The 16509-nt window shown below is 54.8% G+C and overlaps 1 protein-coding gene across 1 annotated transcript in view; it reads right to left on the bottom strand.

The window, feature by feature from the left end:
- Positions 1–1631: 1631 nt before the first annotated feature.
- Positions 1632–16509, bottom strand: part of LOC141935416 (fibrillin-2-like) — a 113662-nt gene continuing 98784 nt past the window's right edge. Inside the window, exons 42-64 of the mRNA XM_074851564.1 lie at positions 16339–16464; positions 15729–15854; positions 15107–15232; positions 14770–14886; positions 14372–14500; positions 13616–13735; positions 13124–13249; positions 12886–13038; positions 12384–12449; positions 11980–12105; positions 11604–11723; positions 11019–11141; positions 10597–10728; positions 9850–9975; positions 9404–9610; positions 9023–9148; positions 7766–7888; positions 6939–7055; positions 6571–6699; positions 5825–5944; positions 5090–5321; positions 3937–4105; positions 1632–3142 (exon numbers count right to left, since the gene is read on the bottom strand). Coding sequence (XP_074707665.1) covers positions 2768–3142; positions 3937–4105; positions 5090–5321; positions 5825–5944; positions 6571–6699; positions 6939–7055; positions 7766–7888; positions 9023–9148; positions 9404–9610; positions 9850–9975; positions 10597–10728; positions 11019–11141; positions 11604–11723; positions 11980–12105; positions 12384–12449; positions 12886–13038; positions 13124–13249; positions 13616–13735; positions 14372–14500; positions 14770–14886; positions 15107–15232; positions 15729–15854; positions 16339–16464 — 3314 coding nt within the window. The 3' untranslated portion in view covers positions 1632–2767. The remainder of the gene's footprint in view (positions 3143–3936; positions 4106–5089; positions 5322–5824; positions 5945–6570; positions 6700–6938; positions 7056–7765; positions 7889–9022; positions 9149–9403; positions 9611–9849; positions 9976–10596; positions 10729–11018; positions 11142–11603; positions 11724–11979; positions 12106–12383; positions 12450–12885; positions 13039–13123; positions 13250–13615; positions 13736–14371; positions 14501–14769; positions 14887–15106; positions 15233–15728; positions 15855–16338; positions 16465–16509) is intronic.

Raw genomic sequence — 16509 nt, 5'->3', positions numbered from 1 at the left:
GTAGCAGGAGGTTTGCCTCTGCTCTCCTGCATCCCCTCTGCCTCCTCGCCACCAGCCCTTCTTGTGCCCCCCCATCCCTGTCTTGGCCACTGTGACCTCTCCGCAGCCCAGCAGCAATGATGGGGTGCAGACACCCCCTCCTCTGGGCTCAGCGGTCTGGTCTCCAGCTCAGCCCTTGGGCATCACTCTCCTTCCACTCCCCTTGCTGGAAGAGAGCAAAGGATGGGGAGGGGAGAGGCCCTGATGATGCGGCTGTCCCTCCTCCCTCATCTGCCTCCCGCTCCAAGGCTTTGGGAAGGACCCCAGAGCCCCCCTGGGGGCTGAGACAGCCAGGGGTGGGAGAGCTGAGGGAGGCTGTAAGAGCGAAACTGTGTCCCTGAGGAGCACAGAGAAGAAACCAGCTCAGGCTTCCTCCACATCGGAGCCAGGATGGGTCCTGCCACCCTCCTGGGCTGCCTCCGACGTGGCCTCCCCACCGCCCCTCGACCCCAGCAGCTGCACCCAGACGAGGAGGAAGACACAGAAACACTTAACCCAAAATAATTTTATTGTTGCTGTTGCTTCTGATACAAAAAGGAATTCCACAAAGAGCCACCTCTCTGTGCGGGACAAGGGGGCACAGGTTTTGGGTTTCAACGCTTCCCAGAAAAACAACCAGCAAGAAAATGTCAATACATAAAAAAAAAAAAAAAAACACCGCACCAGAGAGGAATGAAGGAAACCTTGAGCTTTTTCATTTGAGATTTTGGCTCAACACACACACACAAACCCATCTCTGCTAATTTATTATTATTAATAGTTTTTTTTTTTTTTAAAAAAAGCACCTGTTGGAAAAACAAAACAAACCAAAACAAAATAATAAAAAAACCCCCAAACATCAGGCCACCCATCCTGTCACAAGCTCTGGGACTCTTCCAAAATCCAGAGTCTGGAGCTGCATTATGCAAAAGAGTTTTCAAGTTTGACATTAGCCCAAATACAGTATACATACACTTCCCCCACCCCATGCGGCGGCAGCGTACCAGGAAAAAAACAACCCCCCCCCAAGTACCAAAAAAAAAAGCTACAGGAATATGCACTCCTCACAACAACGAGCAATCGTAACTTTGGTGGTTATACATAAATATGAAAGGGTGGATGGATACAGTGCACTAACGCTGACGATTCAATACCAGCACCAGCTTCTGAAAGCTGAAAGCACCTCAGATTGGTTGATAAGGTAGTCTTGTGTGTCACCAGAGAGAATTAGCACCTTTCTTTCCTGTGATGATGCACAGGGCTGATGCAGAACTGAAAACAGATTCATGCAAAAACTAGGAAACGGCATTGCAGAGACCAGCTGTGTGAAGAACACTCTTGAGGGAGGAAGAAAAGCCCACCTGGACAGAACGGTCTGGACAGGCTACTTGAGGCAGCAGGGAGACCTCAATTCACTTAATTAATATTTTCCAGACTCTTTTTAGTGCATTTCGATTGTCTGCATTAACCAGAGACTGTCTATCTCGGTTGTCACCTTGGACTGACCAAGATGTGTGCGACAACCAGAGGGGAGTGACTTGCAGCCCCTGGTTCAGAAGTGCTCCTGACTGTGGGGGGTCTGGCTGTAAGCACCAGAGTCACACAGACGGGGCGGCTCGGAGTCAAGGACTGGTTGTAAAAATGAAGCTCTGGCTGTCCCTGCCTCTTTCCTCCTGCCAGGCTGCAGAGACCTCCCCCCATCCCCATCTTGCTCCTGCTGGTGGGAAACTTTTCACAGGGTTTTTCAAACACTCATATGGGTGGTGGCCAGGAAATCTGCCCCTGCAGCATGCCACATCACTCCTGCCAAGCCCTCCATCCCCTCTGGCATGGGAAGCATCCAAACGCTCTCTACCAGACTCATGACATTTTTCCTGCCAGTTTAGTTTGTCCGTTCCACAACTGCATTCAACAATGCAATTATTTGCCTTTCCCCAGAGCTCCTCCTCATTCACAGAAGGACACCTTAACCCCTGGACTTGCTGGAGCTCTGGAAAAGCCCTTCCAGCTCCAATCTTTGCAGGGCATGCACGTGTCCAGCCGTGTGAAAACCCCAGGTTGCCTACAGAAGCCTGTGGTCCCGTGGCCTGGCTGCTTCGTGATGTGAGGTTAGCAACCTGAACTGCCCCTTAAACCAGAGGTGACCTTTTCTGTTTGACAGAGGAGCCCAAAAGGACCAGAGGACATGGAGAGGACAGAGAAAGACAGAGCACAGCCAGTGTAGGTATGGGATGGTTTCTGCAGCACCATCATGACAATGCAGAAGCAAAGGAGGAACAAGAGCTGCTGGGAAATGTACTGACACCACACCGTGCCAGAGCTCCTTCCACAGCTGCCCCCAACATTTCCTGGGCTGTGGGGCGGTATATGGCCTGTGACCATGAAGGACAGGCAGCTTCCCCATGGTACTGCCCTTGCCAGCTCGGACTAACAGTATCTTGGTTAAAGGAGACGGGCAAGAGCTGAGCAGAGGGAGGGAGTCCCTGCTAACAAGGTTTGAACCTTTGGCTAAGATTTCATGAGCTCTTTTGCGGTGTGGCTTGGTTTTGACTCAAGCACCCCATGAAGCGGAGCATCCCTGCATGGCCAAGGGGAGTGCTGAGCCCAGAGGGACATTTCCCATCAGTTGTACAGTGCAGGGGGGGAGGCGGTGGCAGGGGGTGCAGCGAGAGAGGAGGCAGTTGTTTCCAGGTGTGGATGGCAAGGCTAAGGACTGTACTGTCGGTTGGGTGGGTGGATCTCATGGCTGTTAGTAGAGCTGGAGCTGGAGCTTCATCCTCAGTGCTTGGCCCAGCTCTCCTGCTAAGTAGTTGAGGTGGTTCTTGGCCTCTAGTTTCTGCAGTTCCCTCTTGCGGTACAGGGGCACGCTGACGATTTCCAGCAGGTAGGTGCCAGGCACTATTTTCTTGCGGCCGAGGTGCAGGTAGCTGAGCCCCTCTTTTTGGTGGATGCGGAAGTAGCCATCCTCATTCCCGTGGGAGATCAGGTACCGCACACGGTTCTCCAGGGGCTCCACAGCTGGCAGGAGCTCCAGGATGTGCTCCTTGTGAGCCAGGTCAGAGAGGTTCAGCATCATGGACAGAGGAGCATCCACATCCATGCTGGCCAAGTTCACAGTGTGATCCTTCAAAAGGAACCAGGCATGTTACTTACAGATACCAAGAACAGCTCATGGCCAGGTGAAGGAGGACTTGATTTAGAGGAGTTCTGCCCCATGAACCACCACAAAGCAGCTCTGAGAAGTAGCTACGACTCTATGGTCCTTGCTTTCCTCCAAGTGTTCCTTGGTACCCTGTTTGTGTCTCTGAGACTGAACCAGCCAGTACACAGCCCTCATCTTCAGGGGAAGAACCAATAGCTTCAGAGGCACTTTCCTCCCAAGGCCTGAAGGGAGGAGGAATAATGACCTCCCAGACCAACCTGTCCTGCCCAAGCCTGTGAACTTCTTGGGGGAGCCTTGGACAGAAGCCAGAACTTCCCTCCAAGGAATAACCTGTATTTATAGTGACAGGTCCAGTGTGGAGTCAGACAGTAAGTGCTGACAGTCCTCTATGGCCCTAGGGAGCTGCTCCCCCGTTAGCTCCCCTTGCAAGGAAATGTGTGTGCTTTATTTCTTGGTCGCATGGATCCTCAGACATCTGTGGCCAAACCACACAAGTCTGTGTCACTTAAGACTGTCCTGACCTCTAATGCATTGTGAAAGACCTTCCATTCCTGCAGGACTGTGGAGTCAGTGGCATCCACAAACACCCCAGCACCCTGCACGGGCAGGTACAGAGTGAGCTGCTCTCTCTGCCTGGACTGAGGCAGCCCCACAGGAACGGGCACGCTGCACGGGATCCACTCCAGGCAGCTATCCCCCAAGTGACCCAGCTCTTGCCTTGCTCCACCCCACCCCAGATGCCATGGATTTCATACCTGGTGGTTCTCAGTGCCGTTGACGCTGCGTCGCTGCCGACCCCTCTTGGGGTAGCCGTTTATCTTGCACTCGTAGCAGGTTTCAGGGGAGAGCAGGTTGTCTTCATCCTCTTCTTGGGGGGCAGGAAGGTAGGAACCTTTCCCAAAACCCAAGCCAGAAATACAGTGTCTGGTGGCAGAAGAGCAGAGAGACCCATCTCAGATCCATGCTTCCAGAAGGAAATCTTACCATTGCCCTCACAGATCCTCCACGTGGCACCCAGAGACACATGGAGGATCATGCCTGGGTATAGGACATGGCTTGTACAGAATGGCTTGTACACAGGACATGCCTGAGAGAGGTCAGGCCCTGTCTTGTTTAGATGTGGCCAGTAGGTTTAATCTGTCTGCACCCTGGACTAGATGGGTCTGCGGAGCATCTGCTACAGTGCTAGCAGCTGCACTAACCATTGGATTAGTGAAATGGAAGAGGAGAGGCACGTTAGCATGAGGATCTTGAGATGGGTGAGGAACAGTCTGGCATGGAGAAGCTGAGGACTCATGTGGGAATGGGAGCTTACTGGCTCCTGGGGCTCCTTCAAATTGCACTGGTGGCAGAGAGCAGAAGAGTGGTGATGGAGCATGTCTGGGGGCACCATGCACTTGGCAGCCTGCAATATCCCCCAGGAACATCCAGGTGCCTGTGGGGACGTGGGCAACGAAGCTGGTGAACGGTCTGGAGCACATGTCGTGCTGAGGGAACTGGGGTTGTTTAGTCTGGAGAAGAGGAGGCTGAGGGGAGACCTCATCGCCCTCTACAACTCCCTGAAAGGAAGGTGCAGAGAGGGGGGATGAGCCTCTTTAATCAAGTAATAAGTGATAGGACAAGAGGGAATGGCCTCAAGTTGCACCAGGGAAGGTTTAGACTAGATATTAGGAAGCATTTCTTTATGGAACGGGTAGTCAGGCGTTGGAATGGGCTGCCCAGGGAGGTGGTGGAGTCCCCATCCCTGGAGGTGTTCAAGAGTCGGGTTGACCCAGCGCTGAGGGATCTGGTGTGGTTGGGATCTGTCAGTGCTGGGTTAACGGTTGGACTAGACAATCTTCAAGGTCCCTTCCAACCTAGATGATTCTGTGATTCTGTGATTCTGTGACCTGCTGGCTGCTCTCTTACCCTTGTCCTGCTCGGAAGTAGCCTCCAGGACAGCCGCAGAGGTAGCCTCCATCTGTGTTGGAGCAGCCATAACTGCAGGGGCTGCCACCTGCTGAGCATTCATCCACATCCTGGCACCCACCAAAGGCTTGGTCAAAATCAAAGCCAGATGGGCAGACGCACTTGAAACTTCCCAGAGTGTTGTAGCAGGAGGCAGAGCCGCAGGCAGTCGGGCTGGAGCACTCGTTTTCATCTGCACCCAAAGACAGCAGAACTAGTCAGAAACTTAGTGGGAGGGAGCTCCTGTGCTGCTGGTTCTCCCCACCCCACACGGCCAAGGAAATCTGCCCGTGGCCGTCGCTGAGCTGGCAGCAGGCTTCCTTCTCCTGGCTGCCTGTGAGACCTTATCCCATGCAGGTCCCTGAAGGACTGCCTTGATTTTTTATCTCCTGCAACGCAGGGAGCTGCTGGTGTCAGGAACACCGGGAGCTCATTGCTCTGCAGAGCAGCCTGCTGACGTTGCCTGTTGCAGAGAGAACCCGGGGTGGTGCAGGTCAGGGCAGGGGCACTGTCTCTGGGCACAGGCACGGTCTGTCTCTGGGGCAGGGCAGGAAGATCAGTGCTGGGTTGGCAGAGATGAACCCAGAATCCAGTGTCAGAGGTGGCCAGGGGTGGCTGGAGAAGGACTCGGGGCTCAGCTGCCCTCAATCCCCCGTCCCACAGCTACAGGCTACCAGAGCCCCATCCCACACTCACCCACACACTGATTCCACTGGTAGTGCTGCACGTAGCCCTGGGGACAGCCGCAGCGGTAGCCTCCCAGCACGTTCTGGCAGCCATGCTGGCACCGATGGTTTCCATCACACTCGTCCACATCTGCAGCAATGGAACACAGATGGTGGTGAGACAACTCCTCCCTGTCTTGTGGGCAGCGTTGGGTGCACAGGGACCATGTGCACGTGGTACCTGCCTGCCAGCCAGCATCCTTGAGGGTTCTTACGCAGGTGGGAGGTTCTTCTGCCTAATTATGTCTCTGCAGCTTGGAATTGAGTAACACCCTCAGCCCCAAGGCCCACATACATCCCCTTGCAGCCCCTGCTTGGATGTTTTTTGATTTAAGGTCTGGCCTGGACCGTTACCAGATCTGCTCTGCTTCAGGCTGCCTGTGCTGAAGATAGGCTTTTCTTTAGCACAGCACATGGGGGGTTTTGGCTGGCGTGAGATCTCCCCTGATGAGATACAGGACCATTCCCTTCCCAGCTTTGGCTGCCACGGTTGCAGCACCGAGACCTTCAGCTACTTGTCCAAGAGCCAGTGTTCCTCCAGGCAGGTCAGGCACTGATCTCTCCTTTGCACCAGGGCTTCCCGTGTGGGTTTCTGGCACCCCACAGTAAGGAGTAGTCCCTTCTTGGCTGGACTGAGCTGCTTAGAGACTGTGAGTGAACTAGGAACTCTCCCCCATGGAACACGTGTCTGTCAAAGCCCCAGAGATACAGACCCACCTTCACAGTTGACACCAGAGCTGTCCAGGGAGAATCCTTTCTGGCACTCACAGTTGTAGCTGCCTGGTGTGTTCAGACACTGTCCTTTAGCTCCACACAGAGAGGGCTGAGCTGTGCACTCATTATTATCTGCAAAACACCGGTGGCCGCTTGTAAGTCCATCCCCAAAGATGTGGCTGTGTGCAGCTTTGCAGACAGCTACCTTGCATCGTGGACAGAGAAGTCAGCTGCACAACCCCAGGCTGACTGGAGAGGGGAAGTGCTCTGGAGCCAGAGCTGGGGGGCTGGAGAGACTCTCCTGGGCTTAAATCTCACCCATGGGGACCTTGCTGGTGCTCTATAGCAGAGCAGTGGATGCCTCTACTCACCGATGCAGGATGAGTGGTGCTGAGTGAAGCCTGGGGGGCATTTGCAGTTGAATCCTCCGATAATGTTCACACAGAGGAACTGGCAGTTGTGCTGCTTGGTGGAACATTCATCCAAGTCTAAAGCAACAAGAACAAGAACATGTGTCTCAGGGTACTGAGATATCTTTGTGGGCTGAGTCTGTGAAACCTGGATGTACACAGCGATGCACAGTGCTCCTGGACAGACCAGGACCTGACATGGACCAGCCTCAGGAACAACACACACAAAATTCTTACATGAGAATAACAAGTCCAGGGAGCCTCTCCCACTTCAGCCTCATGTACAGACACATTTGGGGATGCAGAGATTTTTCTCCTGTAATCCACAAATCCTGGACTCTCCCAGATTCTGAGGCCACTCTCCTCACAGTCTGATGCATCAGCACTGCGAGAGGTGGGCAAAGGCCCAGCCCGGCAGCTGCCAGCGCCAGGAGGAGCCCTGGCAGGGACTCCACCACCCGCAGCCCACCCACCCAGGAGGAGCCATGCAGGTTCAAGGCCCCCTGAGCTCAGCACAGCTTGGGATATGCTGTGCAGTCTGCAGGAAAGGGCAAGGAGTATTTTTTTTCCTAATGAGACAGGTCTAGAGTGTCTGTGGAAGGATGAAACCCTAATGCATATCCATGAAAGTCCAGCACAGCACCTTTTTCCATGTCTAGCCTTGTTCTGTGGCTGAACAGAAGAACCTGACTCTTCTGTCCCATGTTAATCGACTCTTGCCATCCCCCCTGCTGCCAGAGATGAGGCAGCTGCCTCCTTCTGGGTTCTGCCTTCTCCTGGGTGAATACCTTTGCAGATCTTCCCATCTTCTTGCAGAATGTACCCTCGGGGGCAGGAGCACTGGTAGCTGCCTTCTGTGTTCTTGCAGATGAAGTTACATGGTTTAGGGGACTGGTTACACTCATCCAAATCTAGACTCGAGAGACAAGACACATCAGCCTTCCCAGGTTGTGCTGCTGGCCTGGGCCCCCACCACCCCTTGGACCATTCAGCCTACCAAGGGGCTCCTGAACACAAGGTGACCCCAGGTTTCACGGCCCCACATAACGAAGTGGTCAGATGGCCCTATGGATCCTGGCATGCCCTGCCCCAGATAAATGCATCTTTTCCACTCTGCAGGAAGCAGGTGAGCAGGGACAAGGGCTTTGAGGGAGCACCTTAGTTTGAGCCACCACAAAAAATGTGGGAGATCTCCTGCAGGAAAAGAGCTGAATCACCTCCCTGCTCAGACATGGGATGTTGTGTGACCTGGGGGGTCTGAGTGATGTCTTTCCCAGCCCCTTCCTAGCTGAAGAGATGGGTAGATGCTCCTCCCGAGTACTGGGAACATCAGGGATGGGGCCAGCCCTGTACTTCTGGAGCTTTGTCACCTCTGCCCGGCAGGAAGTAGCAGCCATGGCTCTGACAAAGGCCATAACTTTGAGCCAGGCTGGAGGGCACAAAGCTGGAGAAAGGGCAAGGATGTTTAGAGAGGAATCCTGTCCTGGTGCTCAAGGGCTTATCTGCTCTGCTCCTAAGCTTGGTTTCTGTGAGACTTTTTCCCACTCCGTGTCTAAGACACACAGCTGCTGGCATGGTCCTGAACACCATCTCAATACTGGAAGTACAGCACATCCTCAACCCCTTTGGTACTTCCCCAGATGCTTGCAGCTGTGATTCCGGGGGTGCCTTTTATGTCAACATCTGGATTCCCAACGTGGCACTCGGGCTGGCTAGAACCAGCTGCCCTGCCAGCGAAAGGTTTGGCTGCTCACAGACTTTCACCTCTGGATCACACTCCCTGCCAGTCCCTGTGACTCCCAGGGTCACAGGGAGAAGATAAGGAGTTAAACAACACAAAGTGACAGCTGTGATGTACAGAGGACCACACAATAGGGCAAAGCGACCAGAGCCCTGCTACAGATACGTAGGATGGTATGGCCAGAGGTGAGGGCAGCTCCCAGGTGGGGGTTACAGGACCCTCCCTTTGCAGCTGAAAAGTAGGTGTGGAAGTCTGCCGAGGCCAAGAGCTGTCCAGAGACATGAGTTTCCTTCTCCCAACTCACCCACACAGGCTGTGCCTGTGATATCTGCGGTGTAGCCCAGCCTGCAGTGGCAGCGGAAGGAGCCGATGCTGTTGATGCACTGTCCGTTCTTGCAGAGGTTGGGCAGTACCTTGCACTCGTCGATGTCTGCGGGAGGGAGGGAAGGATCCGTTAGTGCCAGTGCTGCCTCTGGCCCCATGCTCCTGTGCCAGCACTGTGCCAGGGCAGCTCAGACTCTCCCAGGGAGCCAGAGGCTACATTCAGGGATCTGTAAGATAATGTCGCAGAGGCTTTTTGTCTGCTCCAGGCACTGTGTAGGTCTGTCCCAGCCAGTTTCCAGGGGAATTCTGCCTGTACCCACATGTCCCCTCTGCACTGAAGGTGATTTGGGCCCCAGCTCACCTCTCCCATCAGTGGAGTACCCTGGCCCATGAGGACACATTTTCTTGTACTGGGCGGTTCCAGGAAGGGGGCAGAGTTCACACTGGGGGCCCCAGCTGCGCCCACTGTTGCAGCAACACTCAGATTTGGTGACCAGGTTGCGGTTGGTGGAGGACATCTGGCACATGGTTTGCAGTACTTCTGTGAAGCAGAATCCTTGGCGGGTGTCTGGAGAGAGAGAGTGGGGATACAAGTTCAGGATCTGAGTCGGTGTCAGCACCAGGGATAACTGAGCAGCCTGTCCAGCCTGTCCCAGTTCCAGCATGGAGGGTAGTGTGGTTTGGATAATGCTCAATGCAAAGGTGATGCCTCAACAACCTCTCCACTCAGAAACCCTGAACCACCTGAGAAGCATCATCTGCTAGTAAGGAGAGGCTGCTCAAGACCCATCAGGACTCGGTCATTACCAATACACTCTGTGCCAGAGGGGCTGACTTCAAAACCTTCGTTGCAGTCACAGCGGTAACTTCCCACCGTGTTGATGCAGCGGCCGTTGGGGCAGATTCCAGGCTTGGTGCGACACTCGTTCTCATCTAGGAATGAAGGAACCACAAAGGGCTGCGGTGAGGCACAGGACACATTTCAGCTTTCCATGAGTCCTCATGCTATTACTCAGTTTGAAACGCCATCACATAGTCCTTGAGGACCATTTCCACACCCTTAGGCAGCTGAGAAACACATCCACCTGCTCTGGACCTCTCCCGAAGCAGGGTGGCTGAGTACCCAGCTTCCCGGGTTTACACATCCTCCACCTGCAAGTGGCCAAGCTGCTGGGCTAGGAGTAGAGCTGGGCTCACTCCACATCCCTGCTGTGCCTAATACTGTGTAGGTCTGGGCTGTCCCGTGCTGGCCCTTCCAAAAGCAGCCCAGTGCAAAGCAGCTTGACACAGGCATGGAAAGACTCAACAGAAGGGACACATGGCATAACGCTGTGTCACCCTGTGCTGGAACTGTGTAGACCCACGGGTCCAGAGATGAACAGAGGTTTTGTGTGTGTAGGCATCTAGTAGGCCATACAGGAAGTTCTGAAACATGGTAAACCCTGGGGAGGAGCTGTTTGACAGAAGGACATAAAATAAAGCTACATGGACAATGCCTAGAAGAGGATGTTCTCCAGCCCCACTGGGAATCCCTCCCAGCCTGGTCCTTGGTACCTGTGCAGCCCTCTCCATCGGGCCTGCGTTGCATTCCTGGTGGGCAGATGCACATGAAGGTGCCGATGAGATTCTTGCACAGCATCCCTCGAGACTCGCAGTCGTGCAGGCCCTCTGCACACTCATCCAGATCTGCAACCGAGAACCTCATGAGACCATGGTCAACCCACCAGCTCAGCAGCACTGAGGGGGCAACTAGGAACTGAGTGCTGACATCTGCAATGCTCTGCCAGTCCCTACGGCCTCGGCCCGGGCTGGCTGGCACACAGAAGAGACACCAAGGTAGGTGAGAGTGAGCCCAAGCCCAGAGATGCCAGCTCAGAAGTCCTGCCTCCTCTCTGGACAGCATCAGAGACCGGCTAAGTGCAGGGGGCTGGGGAGAGTGTGGGAGCTCCCCTGATGGGTGCAGAAGGGGATTCTACCTCTGCACATTCTTCTGTCTTCTCGGAGGGCGTATCCAGATGGGCAGGTGCACTCGTAGGAGCCGAAGGTGTTGATGCAGCGGAAGGCACAGAGCAGGGGATTCAGTGAGCATTCGTTGATGTCTGGGAGGCAGGAGAGAGGAGAGAGCTCGACTCTGTGCTCTCAGCAGACTCAGCTGGGCAGTAACAGTGGTGGACCTCCCCAGGACACATTCCCCCCCGCCATGCATTCATGTCATGAGAACATCATTCCACCAAGGCTTCCTGTCATGGTCTTCAGTTGCAGAGGGACAGACACATGATGTCTCAGCAGCTTTGATGGGGACAGGGTCATGGCTCCTTGGTGAGGCAGCTCCTGCATTTAGGCAGCTCTCCAGACCTCCTCCAGGGCTCCAGCCTCAGAGGAAGCCGAAGGGGACCAGCGCTGATATACACACTCATGTGGAGAGGAGCCCCAGGCAGCTTTTCCGCACTGTCCATTGGAGGCTGACCTGACTACTGCTCACCCAGGCAGTGACCCGGTGGGGTCACACACACGGCCCAGTATGCAATGGGGGTGACGGGATTGCCCCACAGCAGCATTACCTTCGCATGTCATCATGGGACCCGGCTCAAAGCCCTCATCACAGGCGCACTCGAAGCCTCCCACCACGTTGGTGCAGGTGCCGTTCCCACAGGGGTTGCCGATGGAGCACTCGTCGGTATCTGGAGGAAGCCGGGACCACGTCAGGTGGATGAGTTAGATAGGAAAGGTGCAGGCTGGTCTCTTCCGGCAGCCAGAGCATTCAAACAAGCCCAGCAAAGCCAGGAGCCGGGGGTAAAATGCAAAGGGGCAGGGGAGAAGCAAGTTCCTTCTCTACACACACACACACACACACACACACGACGCACATGCTCGTAACCTCTGACATAAGGAGGATAAAAGCAAGAGGGAGCAGGTGCTCCCTGTGCAGACCCTTACCCACACAGTTGACTCCTGTGTAGTCCAGGTTGTACCCAAAGGGGCACTCGCAGCGGAAGGACCCATCAGTGTTAATGCAGGCCCCGTTTATGCAGACACCCAGGTTCTCTGAACATTCATTAACATCTAGAAGGGAAACCAAGGCCATGAAACTTCATGTGAGCACGTAGGCAGAAACTTATCCCCATCCTCTCAGGACTGACCTGCAATCCCAGATAATCCCTCTCCAGAGCTGGGGGCTGAACCTTTGGTGAGCAGTCAGAGACCATGAGCTTGGGAGGGCACCCAGTCCCTCCTGCCACTGGGGTTCAACCCTACTCTCCAGATAGCCTAGGCCTGGTTGCGTCTAGACAATACCCCCCATCCCAAACCAAATTTCTTCTCATCCCTAGATCAGACCTTACCTTCTCGGGTGTCACCTGGGCCTGGGATGGCTCCATGGCCATATGGACACAGCTCCTGGAAGGCAACTGGAAGAAAGTAGAAACGTGAGATATGCTTACAAATGCTTCTACTCACAGAAGCTGAAATGTGCTTTGGAGGCTTCTAGAGCATGACCGAGATCTTGACAGCTCACTGCCCATGGGAGGCCACAAAACCCCAGCTGGCTGGAAAACGCCTGTGCTTGCCTTGGATCTGGAGGCTCTGAGATACTTTTGCCTTATCTAAAGCCCTGCAGAGAACTGAGAGCAGATCCAAAGCAGAAATAAGCCTGGCTGTGGTTGGCTGGAGACCCAGGGAATACTGCAGCCCAGTAAGGGCTGCTCTCCAGATGGAGGAGACCACTTTGCTGGACACTCGCGTCGCTGGTTGCCTTGCCTGACCTGCACACCTTCCCCACACTCCGCTCATGTCAGAGACACTTGCAGACATCTCTCCCGTGGAGCTGGGTCCCAGCACACCTACCGTTCCCCTCCTGCGGGCAGAGCTCACACGGGTCTCCCCAGCCTTCTCCTGGCATCTTGCTGCAGCAACACCGAGCCTTGGTGGTGTTGAAGGCCTTGGGGACAGAGCACTTTCCGTTGTCAAAACGAGTGAAGCAGAAGCTCTGGCGAGTATCTGTAGGAGATGGGGAAATGCACAGGTCATCGCAGACATCTGGGATGGTCATGCTCCCCTCCCCACCGCGATGAGCTGCACTCACCGAAGCACCGTCGGCCGTTATCAGACAGCACAAAGCCTGGAGGGCAGACACACTGGAAGCTGCCAGGGGTATTGGTGCATGTCCCGAAAAGGCAGATGTTGGGCTCCTCTTCACACTCGTTGATATCTGAGAGCACCAGGGATATATTACAGAGCAGCTAAAGGTCACTCCTTTCCTCATTGCATTAAAACCAGCTGAAGCTGTGATGTCTGGGGAGCTCTGATGCCTGCAGGACATCACCCCGGCCCTAACCCTTAACACACCCCCGGGGCAAATGGGACAATGAAGAGGCCAGGGCATAGGAAAACCACTGAGCCTCCTCCACCATGGGAGCAGGCCTTGCCTTGCTCTGTGTCCAATTGCTTTCAAGAAGATATTTGGGGGTGGTGATGCATGCCCCTGCCCACTCAGGAGGAATACGGTTGTTCTGGGAATAGTCCAAGGCGGTCACATGCTGTGGTGGAAATGGAGGAAGCAGGGAGCCAACATTACCGATGCAGTTGTCGTTCTGCACCTCGTACCCCGGGGGGCAGATGCAGCGGAAGGAGCCCTCCAGGTTCTGGCAGGTGCCCGGGGAGCAGGTCCCAGGCAGGCTCACGCACTCATTGATGTCTGCAGAGGAGGGAAAATAACCAGTGATAGTGTCTGTGCTCAGCTTGGAGGACTAGGGTGCAGGGTACCTTACTGCACCCAGGTCCTTCCTGCAGCTGCACCATGCTTTGCCCAAAAGATGCAAGAGAAGCAGGTAAGACATTTTCCAGGACGTTCTACCTTGTGTACCCTGGGAACATGGACTCAGCCCTGCAGGACCTGGTGCTGCAGGAGGCAGAGTGGGGGACACAAGTAACCAGAGCACAACGTGCCTGTCTGCCCCCACAGCCCCTGCCTGCAAGATGGTTCCCAAGGCATCCCTGGTACAACTCTGCATGCTTGAGGGGCATGGACAGGACCACATTTCTCCTCACTGCCTGCAGGTCTCAGCACATGGAAAGGGGCTGGCTTGACTGTTCCCTGCACTGCTGGGAGATGCAGGCAGAGTGGGGCCCAGTCCAGCTCTCCATGGGCAAATGACCAGACTTTGGCTCCAGAGGACTTGGGACCTTGTGAGCGGATTTGGAGAGTCCACTGCTCAGTTGCCTCTGATGGGACCAGCTTGGGGACCACGTCTTATAGCACTGCACAGTGCCAGCCACGCCAACACACGGCTCAACCTGCTGAGGAGGGCCAGCCTGCTGCCCAGACACTCACCTACACAGTTCTTCCCATCAGGGGTCCGGTCATACCCCTCTTGGCACAGGCACTGGAAGGAGCCGATGCTGTTGATGCACTGGCCGTTTCGACACACCTGCCCCACCAGGGATGAACACTCATCAATGTCTGTGGGAGGGAAAGGATAAGCACAACAGGAAGAGATATGCACAGCATGAGTGTCAGCGCGCTGCCTTAGCCAGCCCTACACCTCTGACACATACAAATACCCCTACAGTCACTGCCAGGTGACACCCAGAGGTCACTTCTACAGCCATTGCCAGGTGACACCCAGAGCTGACACCCTGTATGTCCCTGTGTGACACTCCATGTCCCTGAGCTGCTGCCGCGTTGACCCCAGGCAGCAATCCCTGCGGTCAGGATTCCATGCAGCTCACCCATGCAGTCGTTATTGTGCGTTAGCTCAAAGCCAGGGAAGCAGAGGCAGTTGTAGGAGCCAACTGTGTTCTTGCAGGTCCCGTTTCCGCAGGGCTGTCGGTCACACTCATCAATATCTGCAGAGAGAAGGTCGCAGCTGACTCAGGGGCTGAGTGAGCTGAGAGCCACTGTCTTGGGTGTGCAGACAGAGTCCAGGCAGCTGCACAACACCCCTGTGGCTTCCAGGGGCAGCCTGGGATCAAGAGGACACTGTGGCCCTTGGCTGTCCTTGGCACTATCCAGCTCGTGTCCATCCTGATATCTGATTCACTGCAGGGCTGCGGCAGCCACACTGACCCATGCACATGGTCTGTTCCCCCGTGGCCTTGAAGCCGTTGTGGCAGATGCAGACGTAGCTGCCCTCGGTGTCAACGCAGTCCCCGTGGCTGCAGACGTTGGGGATCTCCTGGCACTCGTTGCGACCTGAAACAAAGCAAAGTGGCACTAGTGAGGAGAAGGGATGGACCAAACGGGAAGAGCCGAGGCACCAGCCTTTTGCAGAGCCCGGCTTGCTGGTGGGCAGCTGTGTCTGTGAGCGGCAGCACAGCAGAACCGGCTCTGTTTTCTGAGAGGTGGCTTCACAGAGAATAAGATTTGTGCGCTGCCATCTCTAAATAAATAAATTTTGCTGGAGAAAGTGGCCTGAGTTGCCAGACTAAAGCTGCACATCACAGTGACCTTTTCTCCTCCCTCAGGAGCCCACAGTCCCTGGGAATTGTTCCAAAGGTACAGATATCCCATAATCACAGCACAGCCAGGTCATAGTGCCCAGGCTTGACAAAAGACCCACGCGTGGGACCGGCAAGTCCTTCATCCCGTCCTTCCTTGGGTCTGCACAACCATCTGAAGAGCCTAGGCAGGGGTGTCAGCGCCTCGCACACGTGTCTCTGGAATAGGTAGCAAAGAGCTCCCGTCTTACCCACGCAGGCTCCGCTAGGCGACAGCTTGTATCCGGTTGAGCATTCGCACCTGTAACTGCCCGGGATGTTGATGCAGTCAGCGTTGCGCTGGCAGAGGTTCTCCCCACTGCTGCACTCGTCGATGTCTGTGGGAGGAGAGCAGGGCAAACCTGGACTGTGCAGAGTGACGAGCCCTCACCAGGCACCATCATCCTGGAAGGGCTGGAGTGGCTCAGTGCAGTCAACTGAATTTTAACCCTGGGTTTGCTCCAATTGGGGTCAATTTTCAACTTTTTTTTTTTTTTATTGCTTTGCAAGAAAATAATGGGAATTTTAGTTACAACTTAAAACTTTGAAACACGCACATTTGCAAACTTTTTCTAAAAAAAGCCAAAAAAGAGAGGAAGGGAAAGCCAGAAAGGAGCATGAATGAAAATCAGCAATTTTTGTCCAACCATTGATGCGGAAAATGAAGAAGATTTCAAGAAGGCTGAGAACGTGTAGACTCTGTCCATGTCTGCTGACAGCCCACATCCTGGTGCCCCACAAGGTGGGGAGATGCTAGTGCCATGCGGAGAGCCCCCACCCTCCTGGGCGCCCCTGGCAGCGCTGCCCCGGCTGCCCCGTTACCTTCGCAGATGAGCAGGATGTTGTTGTAGCTGAATCCGATGGGACACTCGCACCTGAAGCTGCCGATTTGGTTGATGCAGACACCGTTCGTGCAGATAGCAGGGATCTCGCTGCACTCATCGATATCTGCACACAGACAACATCTCTCAGCATCCTGGGAAGGCAGCAGGG

This window comes from Strix uralensis, chromosome 27, assembly GCF_047716275.1.
Source record: "Strix uralensis isolate ZFMK-TIS-50842 chromosome 27, bStrUra1, whole genome shotgun sequence".
Taxonomy (NCBI): domain Eukaryota; kingdom Metazoa; phylum Chordata; class Aves; order Strigiformes; family Strigidae; genus Strix; species Strix uralensis.
Note: the sequence above shows the minus strand (reverse complement) of the source record. Positions and strands in the feature narration are given on the sequence as shown.